At 40.2% G+C, this 18,991-nt stretch overlaps 1 protein-coding gene across 2 annotated transcripts in view; it reads right to left on the bottom strand.

Moving 5' to 3' along the window:
• Nucleotides 1–18,991, bottom strand: part of INPP4B (inositol polyphosphate-4-phosphatase type II B) — a gene marked incomplete at both ends in the record, with an annotated part of 291,862 nt that overhangs the window by 200,859 nt on the left and 72,012 nt on the right. For both annotated transcript variants that reach the window (XM_081999525.1, XM_081999524.1), the window contains 2 exons: nt 797–1,021; nt 11,828–11,912. In XM_081999525.1, coding sequence (XP_081855651.1) covers nt 797–1,021; nt 11,828–11,912 — 310 coding nt within the window. The remainder of the gene's footprint in view (nt 1–796; nt 1,022–11,827; nt 11,913–18,991) is intronic.

Below are 18,991 nucleotides of genomic sequence, written 5' to 3' on the forward strand. Positions count from 1 at the left end.
AAATTAAAAAATAATAAAAAACCCCAAAAGATACAAAAAACCCTACCAAAGCTTATAGTAGTTCTTGCTCCATGAAACCATAATGTTGCTGAATAGGTCTAGTTTCACACTGTTCTCATTACTATAGCTAATCATTCAAATCTGTGCAAGACAAATTACAGCTGCAGAGCTTAGAAAGGCCTTGGTCAGTAAGAAATAACAAATAAGATTTTTTTTTTTTTTTTTTTAACTTTTTTTAATGGAGTTATAACAGATTTCAGAGCTCAATTCTGCCACTAGCAGAGTCAGCATATTGGTCTGGAACAGCTTTATGGATATGCTGGATACAGACTTGACTAAGTAAGTGGGCAACTGAAACACAGTGCCCAGACTCCAGTGCACCAAACGCGAGCCAACATATGGTGACGTGCTTTCAAACCCCCTGAGTGCTTTTATATCAACAAAGAACGAATCTGTGATACTAATTTAAGTATCAGTAAAGCTTTATATATTTATCAGACTTAACAGACTACATTTTAAACAGTAGTCTATATGTTCATATAGGACACAAGAGGAAAAGAATATTGCTAACAATTTCTGAGCCTTATGAAGAAAACAGATTAGAGAGAAAAAGTCAGAAACACAGTAATCACACATTTGTGATAATCTTCATCAGTTTGCTTCCTCTACAACCACACTTTGTCAAGCAACAAGTTAAACAGCATTATGTACCCTGTTTGTGACACTATCTGTACTGCTATGGAGAGTAGGCCATTTTTATTGTACCACTCAATAAAATATGAGTATATGCACTTACTCGTAAACTGTGGCTCTCCTAGACTGTCTGCTCGCGATGAAGGGAGACACTGCCGTGCTTCATCTGATGATCTCTCCTCTTTGATTTCCATGATCAACCTCCGGAGCTGCTGAATTTTATTCTGCAAACCTTCAGAGTTTGCCTCTCCCAGTGCCACAGCCCAAGATTCGCAATCTGGCCTCGATGCAGCTTCAAGGTAAAGATCCGGTTCTCCGCTCTGAAACTCTGCACTCAGAAAATATAAACACAGTTTTTGGAAACTCTGAGTCAAAGCAGGGGGGTCATGAAAACGTTGACGTCACACACAATTAAAACCACCACACACACATTTCTTTTCATGGTCACAGAATCATGCACCCCATCCACCTCTTGAAGCAAACTCCATCTCTTTCATACTCAGTACAGTACTAAGTCTATCCACAGAGTGGTTCCAAAAGCAATTAGCGTACCACTAAACTAGGGGGCAGAATCAAACCGAAATGGGAAACCCTTTTTTAGCACAAATAGGAGGTAGCTATCAGAGCTGCTAACTTGAACAAGAATTTGATTTAGCAGGGGCAGCAGACATGGTTCTGACAGATAGTGGGATTCACCAGAATTAATGTGTCCATCACTTCTTCTATTAGAGCTCTCCTTTATGCTCAGCCTCTCATTCATCCTTGCCAGAATACTGCTCACCAACACATGCAGATAATTTAGCATGACATAGCTCCTCTGTGAAGACTCAACAGGTTGTATGTGGGAGCTTCTGACCTCATTACTATCCACGTGCCGTTTGCTGTTCTGCCTGAAGTCTAATTGTGTAATGATCAAATTTTCTAAGAACAAAAAAAAAAAAAGGGGGGGGGGGAAGAATCTGAAGTTCCCAAAGAATCCAAGTAAGTAGCAAGGGTCAGTCATTTGATTAAGATTAGGACAGGAAGAAAAAACACCTCTTAGGCATTTAGAATTCTGCATTATAGATGGCTTCACGGAGTCACAAATTTAATGTGACATTTAGTGCAACACATCCCGAGAAGAACAAACTGGGAAAGACAGAAAAAAAATCAGTGCTTCTTTAAAAGAAGTTACCAACTGATTTAGAAACATAAAACTCTACAGAACACCTATGCCATTGTATTAATAAGGACTGAAGTATTTGGTTGGATATCAAAATAATTTTGACCTAAATAAGCCATAGATCATATTACAGGATGAAACAGAACACTTAGATGTTCTCGTACTTAGTTCAAAAATCCAAATAACATACAAAAGTTTTTTCAATAGAAAGTGAACTTAAAATCCCGTTCACTAAGTTGAGTATGTAACCTTGGGCACTTACCCACATGTTATTCTAAACCCGTTTGCACTCCATAAACTGAACATCTGCCACTTACAATTAACTCTGCTTTTATTGTTATGGGGGGAACAAAAGATGCAAACCTCAAGTCTGGAAGCGTCTTAAAACTGTACTGGCACAAATCCCAGTAGAGGTGGGACAAGTTTTCTGTTTGGGGGTGGATCTAAGTAAATCTAAATGTGTGGTTGCAGCTGCTGCTAAGAATGATGGCTAAGATTTCACATACCAGTTGGACTACAGAATTCATGAGGAAAGACTGAAAAGAGCAGCATAAAGTGGGGGAACACCTTTCTGGCTTCACATGCCTCTAGCCCTGGCTCAGTCAGAAAACAAGGTATCCAGTTCTTGAGACAAAAATATTCAAAATCTGAGGGAGCTGCAGATGTTCATCAGATCCTTGTTTACACACAGAATACGTACTTGAGTGACCAACCTGAACAAGCTGAGCTTTACTGTTTGTCAAAGATTGAGAGACATAGAAGTTTCCAGCGGTAAGCTCTCATGTGATCTGCTACTGCATCTGAGCCATGAGGGCAGTAACCTTCAGAAGATTGGTAATTAGAAGAGCTGACAACTTTTCTGCTGCTCTGGTAAGATCTGCAACAGCACAGTAGTCTACTCCCTTCTGTCACTGACCTCAATGATTCAGAAGTTTGTTTTATTTCATTCTATTTTTGAGCTACCAGTGGAAAAAGGAGAGGAAAAAAAGAGAAATGTAGTCAAACAGCATCAAGACCAAAATCAACCAGCAGTCATTCTAATTAAAAAATAAAATAAAAAAAAACCCCATATATTTACAAGCATGCAAAACACCTGCTTATACCATTCAGCCTTTAAGAGCACAGACAACTTTAATAAAAGCAGTTTGGATATCCATAGCTAAGGAAAGACTGTCAGACAAACAAGCCAACACTTAGCAACGTAAATACAAATATATCAAGGTGTCCTTTTCTTTTTGCTCTTTATTCTTGAATGTAAATAGTGATCTTGTCTTGAAATATCCTACCACTAGCTAGATAAAACACATCTGCTTTGGGATGAAATCAATGTTTTGCAATTGAAATCATGCTATTTATATTTACCTCTTAGCTGTGGAAATCAGACTGCCAAACACAAAAAGCACACTGAATCACCCTTGATAAGCATGGTGAAACCAGAAATGCATGGTGAAATGCAGTAGGAGTGAGTATAATTCACTGTATTCTGATTTAACAGGTGCCAGTTTTGAGATCTGGAAATTAATTCTAAACTATGACTTCAAAACACTACAGTCTGCTATATTTAGATTTTTGGAGTACTCTGACAGCTAAGTTAAACTTTGAAAAGTATGTGAAAATACCTGAAAAATATTCATCACTGCAAATGTTAAAAGTTTTATTCTGCAGACCCAACAGTTGGTAAGCTATATATTGCCCATACTGTTTCAATGCATGTAATGTTTATCTGTAAGTTCCCATTCTAGAAGAAACACAATGTCCAAAATGCACACTGGCAAAAATGTCTGTTGCAACAAAGGAGCACACAGGATTATTTATATAATAAAGATCATCATCTCTTTGCTCTTCTCTCCCAGATTGTTACGTTGACTATTATTTTAAATCAACTGCACACAGTAAACCCTAACAAGCTCAGACACTTAATTCCAAGTTCCAGTAAGGAGACAAAAACTTAGCTGAAATGAGTCTTTCTGAAAATGAAACTAACAGACCCACAAATGTAATTAAGGCCTCAAATGAGTGGCGCGTGTCAGCAGAATTATACTTGCATTGAAACATCCCAAACACAGAAGTATTGTATGGGTGGACAAAAGCACTTTACAATTAAGGAGTTAATGTAGAAAATACAAGTACACAAGGATCCTTTGTTATGCTGTTGGTGCTGACATGAGTTACCATGAGTTAGTGTTGGAAAAAATCCCGACCTTTCGAGAACATCTACTATTGACTTCAACAAGACTGGTCCTTTATCTGGTATGCATTCCTAGTTTTACTGTTATGATATAATTTTTCAGTAAGAGGACATGTAAGATTTAAGAAGATAGAATGCTAAGAGAATTTTCTATCTTTATGGGCATCTGCAATAGCAGATAAGTAATTTTCATCTTAGTGCTGGACATCCCCAGTGGCGTTTTGAGTTCAGTGGCATAAACACAGGGAAGACATTCACACAGTTAAACACAACAGTTTATTTCACAAAACAAACATTCAACTTAGCCCTAAATTCAAAGCAAAATGGTATACAGTTCTACCTTTATCTCTTTTTCTTCTTGAACTGAGGAAGTTCTACATAACTACAAGAAGCAACACAGGACCTTTTGATAGCTTGCATAAACCCCAATAAAACAGAAAGAAAGGGAAAGATTCTGACGTAAGACGCTGGGATATTGATGTAACCTACAGTACCTGGAAGTGTGTGTCCTCACAATAGATTTGTATATACCTAATTGAAATCACTATCTATCTAAATCAACATTTTAGAAAGCTTTGTCCTCAGCTTTTCCAAGATCTTGTTTGTATCTTGGAACCTAGCAGAGTGCTTAAAAGCAAGAGTACTGCTACCATACTACTTACATTACTACAAGACCAAATCTAAAAATGTGTGCAGACATACTCTTTATATTTGCCATTAAACATTAGCCTGCAATTGCAATAGATAAGGAGCTATCAAAATGTTTCTTCTCATTTCTCTACACTGTTAGCTCAGTTTTGAACTGTCCAGTTGAAAGTAAATTAATGGGCACAGCTACTGGCCTCAGGAGGGGAAAAACAGAAACAAGAAAAGGGCCAAATATTACCAATTTTAATGCATGAACTGGTCTCTAAGTTTAGCACTAACACTTGGATAACATTGCCAAAGCAAGCTAAGGCAAAGCATCATTGGTGAAATCTGAGTAACAGATTCTGTAGCAGAGCATTCTGTGTTTGCTCTATAGCAGGTGGATGTAGCACCTGGGACTATACAAACTCACATCCACGTGGCCAGTGCTGTTGCTATACATACATTTTGAAGGTAAGTTGTAGCGTAGAAACTTACCAACTTCCACAGTGTGTAACTGTGCTCAAGCCGTTGACTTTCGTCCCTTGACAAACAAAGTGGGCAGAAATAGAGACATCACTTACATCGACATTATGGAAAGCTAATGTGGTCCAATGGCTATATGCTATGTTGCTTCAGGCACCTTCTTAAGTGGAGATACCTCACTAGCAGGTGTTTAGCAGCCCTTCCAGCAGCTTGCCCACCTTGCTTCTTTTCCTTATTTCAGTATCAAGAGACTCAACTTGAGGCAAGAGCTGAGGAAGCAGACAGTGGAAAGCAAATGTGTCTGTACACAGAGCCTTTTCTGACCAGATGTCTGTTCACCAACAACTCTTTTTACTGAAGTGCGATCTCAACAAGACTTTCTCCGATCGCAAGTTATGGTCCCATAGGAGTTCTGCAGCTCAAAGAATTCAACCTCCCTGCTCAAACAGGACTATTGTCAAATAGGGAAATACCACAAAGAGAAGCTGAAACATCTCCAATGGCACTGGAAAGCCTTTTCTACTCTAATCCAACTGTCTGAAGTCAGAAGTGTATTTTGGTGTTAGTTCCATCATCCTCTAATAAATTTTTTTTTGTTCCCTTTGTTTTGTAATAATACTCAGATTTCCCAATTTTTCCAATTTAACAATAGCAATTACTGCTTTTCTCTGCAAGTACTTTGATATTTCAGATGTTTTAAAAATGAAAACAATATTCTTGTTAAAAATATCTTAATGATGTCCCTCTTAATTTTTAAAGTGCGCTTGATTGTAACTCTAATCATAATCTCTTACATGAAAAACTGGGTTTCTGCAAAGTCAGAAATAATTAAGTCACCAAAAAAAGTGTAGGTAGTTATTGGAGTTGATCCTTGTCTTTCAAAAGACTGCAGTTTAATGGAAAGGCTTTTAAAACATAAAATAATAAAATAAAACAAACATTTCCAAGGGTAGGGGAAAAACACTTTGGTTTGAAAGCTCTTTCATTCGTTATTAATTTGCCTTTTTTTTTTCTTAAAAGCCTTTATTGTTTTATTTGACTAAACATGTGAAAGTGACAGGAAGACTGACATTCTGTGGCTTGCTTTATTTTCCTTAATGAGAGTTATAAGCATAAAATCATGTTGAACAGGGTAAAAAAAGAAATTACTGGCAGGATTTAAATAAAAACATGCACAAAGCACATGGCCAGTGTCCAGGGTGACAGCCTCTCCTTTTCTAGAGGATCACTGTTTTTCCTCCTATGCCAATATGCAAAGAGAGTTCAAAAAGGTTAAAGGTTGTCTCTCTCTTTACAGACTAGAAGTAATTCTCAGTTGCTACCTCAGCAGTGGAAAATGGTTGAGAATATCAATGAGCCACTGTCACTCTGAAATATAAAGCACTATCACAGCTAACCACCATATGCTGTAACAAAAACTAGAATGGAAGCTTTGATACGTAAATTATATCCGCAGGATATTTCTAACACAGACATCAGAGGCTTTTAATTCACAAAGCCGACTGAATTCTATATGCTGATGCATTTCATGTTCAAATTAATAGTGATGAAATCATCCCATGGTTACTCATGATGCTATGTTAATCTTCCTTTGGAAGTTAAACTTTCAATCAAAGATAAAGAATTTAATTAAAAATTTTATCTTCAGTGTTTTTTTTTTTTATTTTGCAATGCTGGAATATAAGTTACCATTATAATCTCCATTTAAGTCCCCTCAGAAGCTCACAAAAAGGCTGAGGTATTTGAAATCAATATAGCATGATATCCCACGTTGACTACTGCAGTATAATACTTTGTTTCTTTTAAAACCTGCAGGTTTTCACACATGCCACATTGCTTCTCCCCTTTCATTAAATAAATGCCACACCTATGATGGAAGCAAGGCAGACCACACAAATATTTAAATACCACAATGGTATCTCAAGATCACTGAACAGAAATCCTGCAGCATTCACCGAAAGTACCAAGTTTGGCCTTTGCAAAGCACTAGACTGCTTTTGCTGAAAGGAAGTATATCTCATATCTCTGGTTGGACCACCTGCCTACCTCAAAAAAGGCAGGATTTGGAGATCTTGATTCTCTGCCTATGTCTGCAAGAGTAACCTTAACATACGCCTCAGTTATTCCATCTCTAAAACAGGGAGTGATACTGACCTGCCTTTCCAAGCCACTACTATGGCAGGAAACTAAAAGCTCCAAGTTAAGTAGGTTATGTACTATATATGGCAAAAAGGAATGCTTGCCACCTTAAGGGTATTCCTAGATGCAGGCCTTTTTTGTGTGACACACAGCACTATGTTTTACATGACTGTGACCTTGCATCAAAAGCTCTGTCTTCTTCCTCTGTTCCCTCCCTTTCTCCTCACCAGCCCTACCTGGATGTTAGAGCTCTTACCTCCCTAGTTCTCACTAAAGGACCACGCACAGTAATGCAATTAATACAGGCTTAAAGGAATCTCTTACCCTGAAAAACAGAAAAGATTTACAGGTCAAGAGAAGGCAGTCCTTGAATGCTGTCTCTCGCATCTGATTTCATTTCATTGTGCCTGTGTCTCTTAGGTTCATGGCCCCATTTTGTGTTCTGCAACATCACCTGGAGGAAAGGAGGCAGCCAGTTCTTTGCTCTCGCTCACATGAGGCTCTATACAACACCGTGGTCAACTTCAGATTGCTCCTGCGACACGTTCAATCATCTAGGCACACAGCTCTAATTGCCCTATTCCAGAGAAACTTAACAGTGACCAAAAACTAGCAACATTAACACAACTTTTTGTTCCCAGTTGCCTAGCTTTTTGCATATTCTGCTCAAACACCAACACATTTGGAAGCGGACAAAACACTTAAAGAAAAACACCTGATGCAAATTAACCATGGTGTGTTGACCTTGGCCACCCACCCAGCCACTCACTCACTCCCCCCCCTCAACAGGGTTGGGGAAGAAAAGCAGGAGCAGCTCATGGGTTGAGAAAAAGACAGAGAGATCACTTAACAATCATCATCATGGGCAAAACAGACTCATCTTAGGGGAAAAATAATTTATTGCAAATTAAGAGAGTGCTGACTAGGGGGAAACAAAGACCTTCCTCTCCCTCCACTCCCCCCTTTTTCCCAGGCTCAGCTTCACTCCCAACTCCTCTACCTTCCCCACCCCCTGAGCGGCACGGAGGTTTGAGGGCTGGGGTGTCTCTGGTGGGTCCATAACAGCTCCTCTCTGCCGTTCCTTCCTCCTCACGCTTCACCCCTGGCTGCAGCGTGTTCCCTCCACAGGCTGCAGGGAAATACCTGCTCCACTGGGGTCTCTCCAGGCGCTGCAGGGGCATCTCTGCCGGGAGCACCTCCTCCCCTCCATCTGCTCTCACTCGGGTGCTCGCAGGGCTCTTCCTCACACTTCTGCTCCTCACGCCTCACTGCTGGGCAGTGTTTTACCCTTTCTGAAAGAGGCTTTCCCCAAGGTGCCACCAGTGGGGCCGAGGGGCTGCGCCATGCCCTGCGGTGGGTCGCCTGGAGCCGGCTGGAACCGGCTGAGTCCAGCACGGGGCAGCCCCGGCCACTCCTCACAGAGGCCGCCCCTGCCGCCAGCGGCACAGCCACCTTTACCGGGGTTTCCCAGGTCCGGCAGAGATGTAACTATTCTCTAAACAGCTACGATTATGCACCTCTGTGTGTGGTGAGGCTACGATGCTTGTCTCTGTTGTAGAAGGGGAGAGCTTAGGTGGGCGCGAACGCGGTGGCTATTCCTGAGGAGAATCCAGGGCAAGGAAGTTAACGTTGCAGTGCTCAAACATTTCAGGGCACAGCAGCAGTTTCCAGGTTTAAGATCTTTTTGGACAAAAGGGTTGGAAACGCTCTCCTTATCGCGCCTTCCGGGATTTCAGGAATGAATCACGCGTGCGCGAACTGCCACATTCAATCAGATCCATCTCACACCAGCATCTGACCTGTTCTAGGCAACTAGCTGGTGTTACGAGGGCCTGCCAGCAACCAGCCACGTCCAGGGCGAGAGCTCACCTAACAAATCCTTCTGTTTCCTCTCATGGTCCGCTCGGAGATCTTTCGAGCTAGGCTGCTTTGGGAGCACTGCGCTTGAAGCCCTGATGGGATTGTCCACTGCGGCTGCCTGACCCCTTCTGTGCTCCCCTTATGCTCCAGCACCCACGCCACCCTAGGGCGACGCTCAGCTCCACCATATCCCTAGATATTGCATGAAAGTGTCCTCCTTTCTCCCTCTGTGTTTACTCCACTGCCCTTTATTACATTTCTCCTCTTGGATATCTCAGTCTCCATTCCTCACGCCTGCTCCCATCTCCTAGGATTCAGCCCACCACTCAGAAAAAGCTGGAGACACTCGGCTAAAAGCGCAGTCCAAAACCTCCCTCCCTCGCAGTTCCAAGGTGAACCCCCAGCTGATTTTCTTCAAGATGAAGAAAATGTCCCTTCCTAGACACACAAGTTAAATCTCACCCATCAACTCCACCTGCTTCTCTGGAGCTTCTGCTGTGTTCTGGCACAGCTCTTCCGTGTTCCACAAAGAATTTGACATGGTGAGCAGGTATGTCCTCCCATCCCGTTTCCACCTGAATCTTTAAAGACCCAGATACATATTTTGGAGCTTTTTTGGCTCCCAATGGCCAATGGATGTATTCTTGTGACAACGCAGCTAGTTTTTCATGATCAAAGCTCCTATTGACAAAGACCTCTCTTCTTAGTTCCTGAGTTTTGGTTTTCTCCCCATTTTTGTCTTCTGAATGTTGTCTCTCCTACAGTACATGGATTATTATTTCACTTATTTTGGTATTTTACCTTCACTCAGTACACAGTATATCATCTTCATTTGTCTTCAGTTTTGTTCTAACACCTCATAATAGTCTGGCTTTCGTTTTCTTTTCCCACCCAACAAATCATCAAGCCACGCTCTTGCCCTTGTTCTCCAGCACAGGAAAACTGCCAAGCTTGAAATCCATTTCTCCTCTATCTTCTGTTGTATTCCTCTGGTCGCACCCTAGGCGCTCATCATCATTTGTTGGCTCTGTATACCTGGAGTTTTCTGTCCTGTTTCCTCTTTTTGCACTTTAATATGCTTTTAGAGGCAGGTCAGAATGCCACCCTTACCTCTAACTATACTACTGACCTTCAAACTTTGTTTTAGAAAGTCTGTCTCTCAGGTAGGAATTTCTGCTCCTAACTGTGTAAGTGTATTTCTTCCCCCACACGTATTCAGTGTCTCTTTTTCTTCATAGGCAGCCTGAAGTGCTTACTCAGTACTCATCGTTGTCTATTTCCCCAGCTTTTGGACTTAAAATCTGCCAGTCTCACTGCCGCAGAAACTGTCATGTTTGCAGACTTCAAAACTTACTGAAAGAATCCTGTCAGCAATTACAACTGTATTCTTCATTCAGTTCGGCAGCGTTATGCTGAGAGACGTACCAGAAGGGAACTGACGTGACTGTATTTATGCCCAAACTGTAACACAACCACCTCCTAAAGCTGATGATTCCAATCAGCAAATTGGAATCAATAAGGGCATGATTAGGAAGGTCTCAATTTGAGAGTCAATGGTAATCATTCAGCTGTTATAGTTAGGCCAAGCAATGCTTCCAAATCCAGAAAGAAGTCCTTTTCAATGCAGTGCATCAACATCAGGCATAAGACATAAGATTTAATTCTACTACTAAAGATGCAGGATTTGGCTACTCTCCAGAAAAGAATAAAACCCACAATGAATACATTTTCACAGAAACGTTAAGGTTGGAAAAGACTTTTAAGACCATTAAGTGCAACCATCAACCCAACACCACCATGCCCACTAAACCATTTTAATTCACTGCCTTCTCAAATGTGACCAAACACTAAGAATCACTTCAGCAGGTGAGGACAAAAGTTAACATAATTAAAGCAACATTTTCCTTGAAGTGGACTGAAGATTTTGGTGAGTATAAAAAAAAACCAAAGCAGGAACTTCTACTAAATGTAAAGCTGGCCATCAAGCCCACAATCTTTTTCCCCTGTAGCTAGTTTTACTAGCCTACCAAAACTGCTCTTAGAGCATTACAGCTAACAGAAAATGGCAAATTGATTTAAGGACTTCAAAACTCTGCAGTGGTACCAGGAAAAATTTCTAACACAAAGGCTATTTGAGTTGTTCCTGCACAGAAAACTCTTATGTCAACATTTTCACCAAATAAAATATTTCCACTAAAACGATTGTGATTTCTATGAAATAACTCATTTTTTTCTACTGTTTTTAACAATTTTATTAATGAGGAAATGATAGGAGGTGAGAAAAACAGGAAACCCCTCACTTAATAGGGAGGTTGGCAATGATTAATCATTCAAGAATAAGATGAATTGGTTATGCATCAACATAAAACCCATATTGTACATAACACCTAACAAAGTAGAATGTCAAACTTCTATTTATTGTCAGAGGAACAAGATGACATAAGAATTTCACTTGATTTTAGAAAAAGTAAACCAATAGCTTTTAGGATTTTCTTTTCAGGCATGAATTCAGAGAGAAGCATTAATTAGATGAATGCCTCCAACAGACAACTTATATTTTAGCTAACATTTTAGCGAAGTTTCAATGTCTGGGTGGTTATTTTTCTTGGTTGTCATTTTTGTTGACAAATAAAAAAATGCACAGTGAACATACTGAGCTGTGTCTTACTTACTGAGAACTATTGAAACATCTGTTTTACTTCTGAACTCCACAATCCAGCAGCGCTCCAGGATTACCACTTCAGAGGCTTCAGAACTCTGTAAGACATAAAGATGACAAAACGTTAGGATTTGGAACCTCACTGGGACGTCCTTCTGTTTGGCTGTTCACAGCCAACGCAATGTGCAGATATAAAGACAACAAAGCATAAGAGTCACTAGGCAGATGGATACAGGCATTCTTTAATTACTGATCTGTGCCACTGTACTTCAGCTCAATGAGCTATAATGGGAATAAACTGTTAGAAAAGACCACGCAGGAAAGTAAGAAAAAAAAAAGGGAACTCCACAGTTACTTTTTTTTCATACTGTAGGTATTAAAAAATTTAGGTGCCATCTCATTCCTAAGCAAATCGGACAAGCCCAGCTTATTCCAACTTCCATATTTACTAACAAGGCTGAATCAAATGTCAGATTCTATTCAGAGAGTAGGATATTTTCAAGTGAACAAAATAACATGCCATCTTACAGCAGGCATTTCTCTTCAATTTTCATTTAAAAGGCATTTTTTTTATCATCACCTGAAACTTTGAATGTTGTCTCTGGCTGTGCAATTCAAATGACATTAAGTGATATGGACCCATTGCAGAGTGCAATATGATACAAATTACCACTATCATTTTTTGTGAGTGCTCTGCAGAGAAAACGCATACTCTTCTTCTAGTTTAGCAAGTGTGACTCATTTTTCAGAAGAGTGAAGCTATCAATCACTGCCTCAGAATTAATCTTTTTCCTCTTAAAATTTTTATTATCCGTTTTTTATCCCTAACATCTGGTAACAAATAACCCTTAGCACATGCACCCATACACTTCCTCATTGCAGGCTCCCAACATGAATGTCGCAGAGCTCATTCTCTACTTCAGTGAGATTCTGCAGGGATTAACATAAATTCTTATTTTAACATTCCTTCCTCAGGTACTACTTTATTCTAAATGATGTTAAAGATGAAAAATTTTTCATGTTGTGGATTAATTTTACCAGAAGCCTGAACTTTAGTTCCACATAATTGACACTTAATGAATGACTTCATTAAAAAGTTATAACACCTGCCTAATATACACAAGTTTTCTTGTCTACCTCTTTGTCTGCATTTATGCTGTGTTATTTGGCCTGCCAGAGTCAGACTCAAACTTTTTGCCAAGAGTTTCACTTTCATTTTTAAATGGATGGATTGATCCTGCATTTTCTCAAAGACCCTTTACTTCCCTAGAGACACTTGTCTTTCATGAGCAAAAAAGTGAAAATTTAATACAGTACAACTGTAAGACTACAGAGTAAGACTGACAAGTAACAAACAGGTAACATTTCAGAAAGTCTAACAAGGATTTACCTGAGAAAGTCTATTCCCTCCCTCCCTCCCACCTTTTACCACTTATTAAATGCATACTCCAAACCCAGTTATCAAAGCACAGATCAACATCTAAAGGTGACAAAAGGTTAAAATAAAACCGAGGAGCAGTGAAAAAGCACATGATGTTATATTGAAATACGCCAGAAGTTGAGAGAGAAGGTTTAATAGACTAAGAAAAAGGAATCAGATTTATCTAGAAACCACTTGTATATTGACTTCTTTGAAATAGTATTCAGGCTGGGCTGGTCTAAAAGGGATGTGTTGTCCTGTAGACTAAAAATCAGCTAATTGATTGTTAAAAAAAAAAAAAAGAAAAAAAAAAGGAAGAAAGTAGTGAAACTGCAGTGAGTTTTGGGAGAAATACAAGTGCTACATTGGGAACTCCTTTTATTTATAGAATCCAGCAAGTCAAGCATACAATGTAACCCAGAGGTGATTCTCAGGTGCTATCAAGCGAGGCATTCTTTGAGGTTCTACCATGGAAAATAAAGTACAAGAAGTCTTTGTGAGAAACAGCTGAAGTCAGCTTGGTAAAATAGGCAATAATAGTTGAAAAACCAAACAGCAGACTAATAAGGAAGAGTTCTACACTGCAATGATGCTGATAACACAAATAGATATGCACAAATACAGCCTGGGCAAAGAATAGATTGAGAGCAGCCCTAAGGAGAAGGACTTGGGCGTGTTTGTTGATGAGAAGTTCAACGTGACCCAGCATTGTGCTCTTGCAGCCCAGAAAGCCAACCGTATCCTGGGCTGCATCAAAAGAAGTCTGGCTGCCAGGTCGAGGGAGGTGATTCTGACCCTCTAGTCTGCTGTTGTGAGACCCCAGCTGGAGTACTGCATCCAGCTCTGGGGCCCCCAACATAAGAAGGACATGGGCATGTCCAGAGGAGCGCCACGAAGATGATCAGAGGGATGGAACACCTCTCTATGAGGACAGGCTGAGAAAGTTGGGGTTGTTCAGCCTGGAAAAGAGAAGGCCCTGGAGAGACCTTATTGCAGCCTTCCAGTACCTGAAGGGGGCCTACAGGAAAGCTGGAGAGGGACTTTTTACAAGGGCATGTAGTGATAGGACAATAGGTAATGTTTTTAAACTGAGAGTAGATTTAGACTAGGTGTAAGGAAGAAATTCTTCACTATGAGGGTGGTGAGACAGTGGAACATGTTGCCCAGAGGGGTTGTGGATGCCCTGTCCCTGGAAGTGTTCAAGGCCAGGCTGGTTGGGTCTCTGAGCGACCTGGTCTAGTGGAAGGTGTCCTTGCTCGTGACAAGGGCTGGGAACTACATGATCTCTAAGGTCACTTCCAAGCCAAACCATTCTATGATTCTATGAATTCTTTAGATTTTCAACAAGATATCAACACTGATACAGTCTCCCAGATAACTCTCACTTGAAAAGTAGATAACGCAGCCCGATTCCTTCAAGAGTTGGCAATATTTCAGAAAAGATATGACCAAAAGAAGGGTTAACAAAGTTAACAAAGTCCCAGAAGTTAACAAACATCTGGGACAATTTAACACTCAGCTGTGTGTATGTGCAAGACTCGTATGCAGTTTCTGTCCAAAAAGCAGTCAACCAATTCTAACAGCTTTCCCCCTTTTTATCCCTATAGAACATGGGTCCTCTGCTGATATTCACGCCCCACAGAATGAAACATGCAAATGTGACAACTACCTAGACTCAAGATTTCCTCCAAAACCTGTATCTGTAATAAGTGGAAGCCTGTCAGTATATAAAGAGAAGCAACTCTCAGTTGCATGGCTTTCAAGGCAATTCAGGTATTTGGAGAGGCCAGGAATGAAAAATCACAGCTTCCATGTAGTTTTCTATAGTTGCCAAGACTTGGTGTTTGCATTTCTATATGAAAGGCATACATATAATACAGACAAATTGGCAAGTGATTAGCAAAAAGTAACTATCAAATAATTAACAAGAATTTGTATTATTAAGGTTTGTCTCACAATGCGGATGACATTCAAAAGTAACTACAAACCCAAGGTTTCTACATTTTAAGACAGCAGATGCTGCAGCACAAGAGCCTCTTTAGAGACAAGTTACTCCACTCCCTATACCAGTGGAAGCTGGAATGAAGCAATGCTGCAACTTCAAATGAATCCATGTGCTTTTCCAAGATATGCAATCAAGTACAGTGATCAGAGGATATGCATTTGCTTTTTCTGTATCTGAGAGGGAACAAGAAGGGAAACGAGAAAAAAAAGATGAAAGAGCGTAAGGCTGCCAGAAAAGAAAGTACATGTTGCCACAAAACATCTCCCACATCTTGACACAGAACTGAAGAAAAAGATCTTCAGAATCATTATTATTGCAGACTTTTCGTCATTTAGATGAGTTATGCTCTCTCTGTCACACAAAAAGCTAACAAGAAATTTATTTACAAATGAATGACAAAATTGTAATCAAGGGAACCATTACGCATATCTGATAGATATCAGCTTTGTTTTTCAGTGTCTGAAGAGATCCAAAATTTCTCTCTTTAGCTGCATAATACAAGCTTATTTGGACTAGCTATTGTTTTATTTTTCAAGGTTTGATTTTAATAAAAGGGTAACTTCTAATGATCTGGTCTTTATGCATGGCAAACAGGATCAAAGTCAGATCTGTAGTAATGTGTTACAATCCAATATATTTGTTTTTTTCTTCCTACCATCGGTAATTTTGGATAACTGTTATTAAAAAAAACTTACTGGATCAGTCCAAATGCCAAACCGCAACTAGGCCTTGAACTGTTACAACTTTCTTAAAACACTGACAAAGCCTACAGGCAGCAGAACCTACCCCACCATCCCCCAAATCAGGAAATTGTTTTAAAATATTGATTTGAGAAGGAAATTAAATGATTCATAGATCTGACAAATATCCTAGTAAAACTACTGAAGTAGAAGAGCGCTCAAAACCTAGAATAAGCAGAAACCCGTTCAGTTCCCTTTACCAGTTGATTGGGAAACCTTTACTATCGGTACGCCGTTGTAAATGCAAAGTACTACTGTACTACTAAACCCATGGCTGTCTACCGTAACTGTCATGAGCTTCAAATCAGAGTAGTGAAGACATCCCTGTTTCTGCAGGGTCCATGCCGAAAAACTGAAATAAGAGAGTCATACCAAAACATGTGAGCAAGGTATCTGCTAACTGCATATTCATACCTATATAACTGTACACAACTCCTTTTAATGTAAAGGAAGCTTAATGATATTAAACTGGCAATCATCATTCACGTACCTAGCTCCAGATTCACGAGCAATCCGAGATATACATTGCGTATGTGTGTGTGTATATATCTCTCTCTCTGCAAGAAACACACTGAAAGAAGTTTTCTGATAGAGTAAAATACAAGCATTTTTGCAGTTAGAAAGCGTAAAAAACCAAAACCACATTCTACAGCAGTGTGGGAAGCACACAGTATTTGCAATGACATAGAAACAACTGAAAAAATGTACCAAACTCTCCACACCGAATTTGTAACTTCCAGCGTAACCAGAATTTGTAATGATATTATTGCAGATTCCAGCCTGCCATTTTTCTTTGGACTGGGGAGTAAAAAGAGCTTTCAAAAAAATGAAAGCACTAAGAAACTTTTAAAACTGTCAGTGGCATGTTTGAGCTATTTTTGCATTCCTGTAGATCTGACTTGATGTACTGTTGGGTGGGGGAAGTGTGTCATTATGAAAGGGTTTTACAATAAGAGATGGGGGGAAGGAGGGAAAAAAAAAAAATCTACTGTTAGCTATATTGAGAACTAAGCTGACTGTTAAAAATTAGAAGTGACATTCCAAGCAATTCCTCCGTGTTTAAACAGTAAGTAGAAAAGCACAGCTATAACACTGTGGAAAAAACAAACACCACAGAAAGTAAAAACTTTTCTAATAAGACATTATAAAAAGCCTCCACAGTCAACCAGGGCAGGGTGTGTGTGTGGGGTGTGTGAATTTCACAGTTTATTTTTTTAAAAGCTTATTTTTGCAAACTTGAAATTATTAAATTTAAAGCCTTATAGAGAAGGGATGCTATATACACCAATCTACTTATCATGATTTTCAGGTAAGTTATTTTCTGCCTGCATTTATAAGTATTCCTACGATAAAAACAAGTTAAAGGCAGAAATTTTACAGAAAGATAACAAAAGATGAAATGAACAAAATTACCAAAATTATAGTCACACAGAAGTAACAGAAAAAACTATGCCAGAGAACAAAAAAATGAAAATACTTTCAAAACGCGAATGATGAGAATTGGTTCCAGTTGTTGCTTGTGATTAAAGAAAATATTTGCAATAGAGGAGTTTGCCTGAAGGGACTGGTAGCGGCAGGTGAAGTTTATCAAGATATTTTGAATGCATATCATCTCCCCCCCCCAAACTGCGAAGTCATTGCCATCCACCACTTATTAGAAGATGTATCTGATGGAGGCCTTGGAGGAAAAGTTGGTGGCTGAGGAAACCTGAAAGGCCAGGTATTCGGGCACGGCTTTCAGCGATTTACAGGCTAAGTGCCTAACCTGCAGGAGAGGAAAGGAAAGCGAAGCGCCTGCTCCTCATCAGGGACTCTTCCCTAGTCCCACCACGTACCTACATCCCGACCGCGTAAACCTGGCTCAGCAAACCTTGGTGTCCTCAGGCTCCTACCGAAGGCCGGCGTTCCAGGCGGAGAGCTAGAAGACAGTGAACTGGCGCGATGATACGGCCGCTATCTCTTGGCGTGCCTACAGTGCAACCAAAGGTCTGCAGCCCACACGCAACGTCAAACGGTATCAACGATAGCCTCGTGGTAACCTAACTGGCTGCCACCAGCAGCAGCACAGTCCTGACGGCATCAGAACTAGCGCGGGCTGTACAACTCGCCTGTGATCCTGAGTTTTTACGCCTTCACCAGCCCTGGTATACGAGCTAGTCAGATTGAAGCGAGCTCAGTAACGCACGCGTGCGCTCAGGTCGTGCTTTTGACTACGCTCTAATCGTTACCACCTACATTTGCTATTTCGGTGTTAGCACAGATAAGGTTCATCACTCCGCAGTTACAGTGCAGCTTTTTTTAATATGTGAACAAGAAATAAGGAACAGGATTTCTCAGGGTAATTTCATTCACAGATAGAAAAGCTAATAGTCTTAAAATCTAGGCAGGTACGATGTATTTCTACAGCAATATGTCCATTACTAAGCAGGTCAAAATACATCGCTCTAATTTTGAGGTATTAGCAAATGACTGCATGACACATGAAAGCATATAATTTGCAGAATTAAAAATGCCCCTTTAGATGTTGGCAAGCAGTATTCAACAATCTGAAATCTCTTTAATATTATATATTCTTCCGCCATATTAATATTCCCACCCTGTGTCTATTAAGTATCGCAAAGCCTACGACCCAAGTTGCGTGATAAGGAAGAATATGTTTCCTGGGCACCTGATGAGGTGCTTCAATTATTCACAGAATCACTAAGGTTGGAAAGGACCTTCAAGATCATCAAGTCCAACCATTAATCCAGCACCACCATGTCCCCTAAACCATGTCCTGAAGCGCCACATCCACACGTGTTTTGAACACTTCCAGAGATGGCGACTCCACCACCTCCCTGGGCAGCCTGTTCCAATGCCTGACCACCCTCTCAGTGAAGAAATTTTTCCTAATATCCAATCTAAACCTCCCCTGGCGCAACTTGAGGCCATTCCAGACAGGCTGTAACCTGGTAGTTTACTGCAACCATCTTTACAAACTGTCAGCTCACTGAAAGATATTCAAATAATCTT

Source organism: Phaethon aethereus (assembly GCF_964289735.1).
Source record: "Phaethon aethereus genome assembly, chromosome: 4".
NCBI classification, from domain to species: Eukaryota; Metazoa; Chordata; class Aves; order Phaethontiformes; family Phaethontidae; genus Phaethon; species Phaethon aethereus.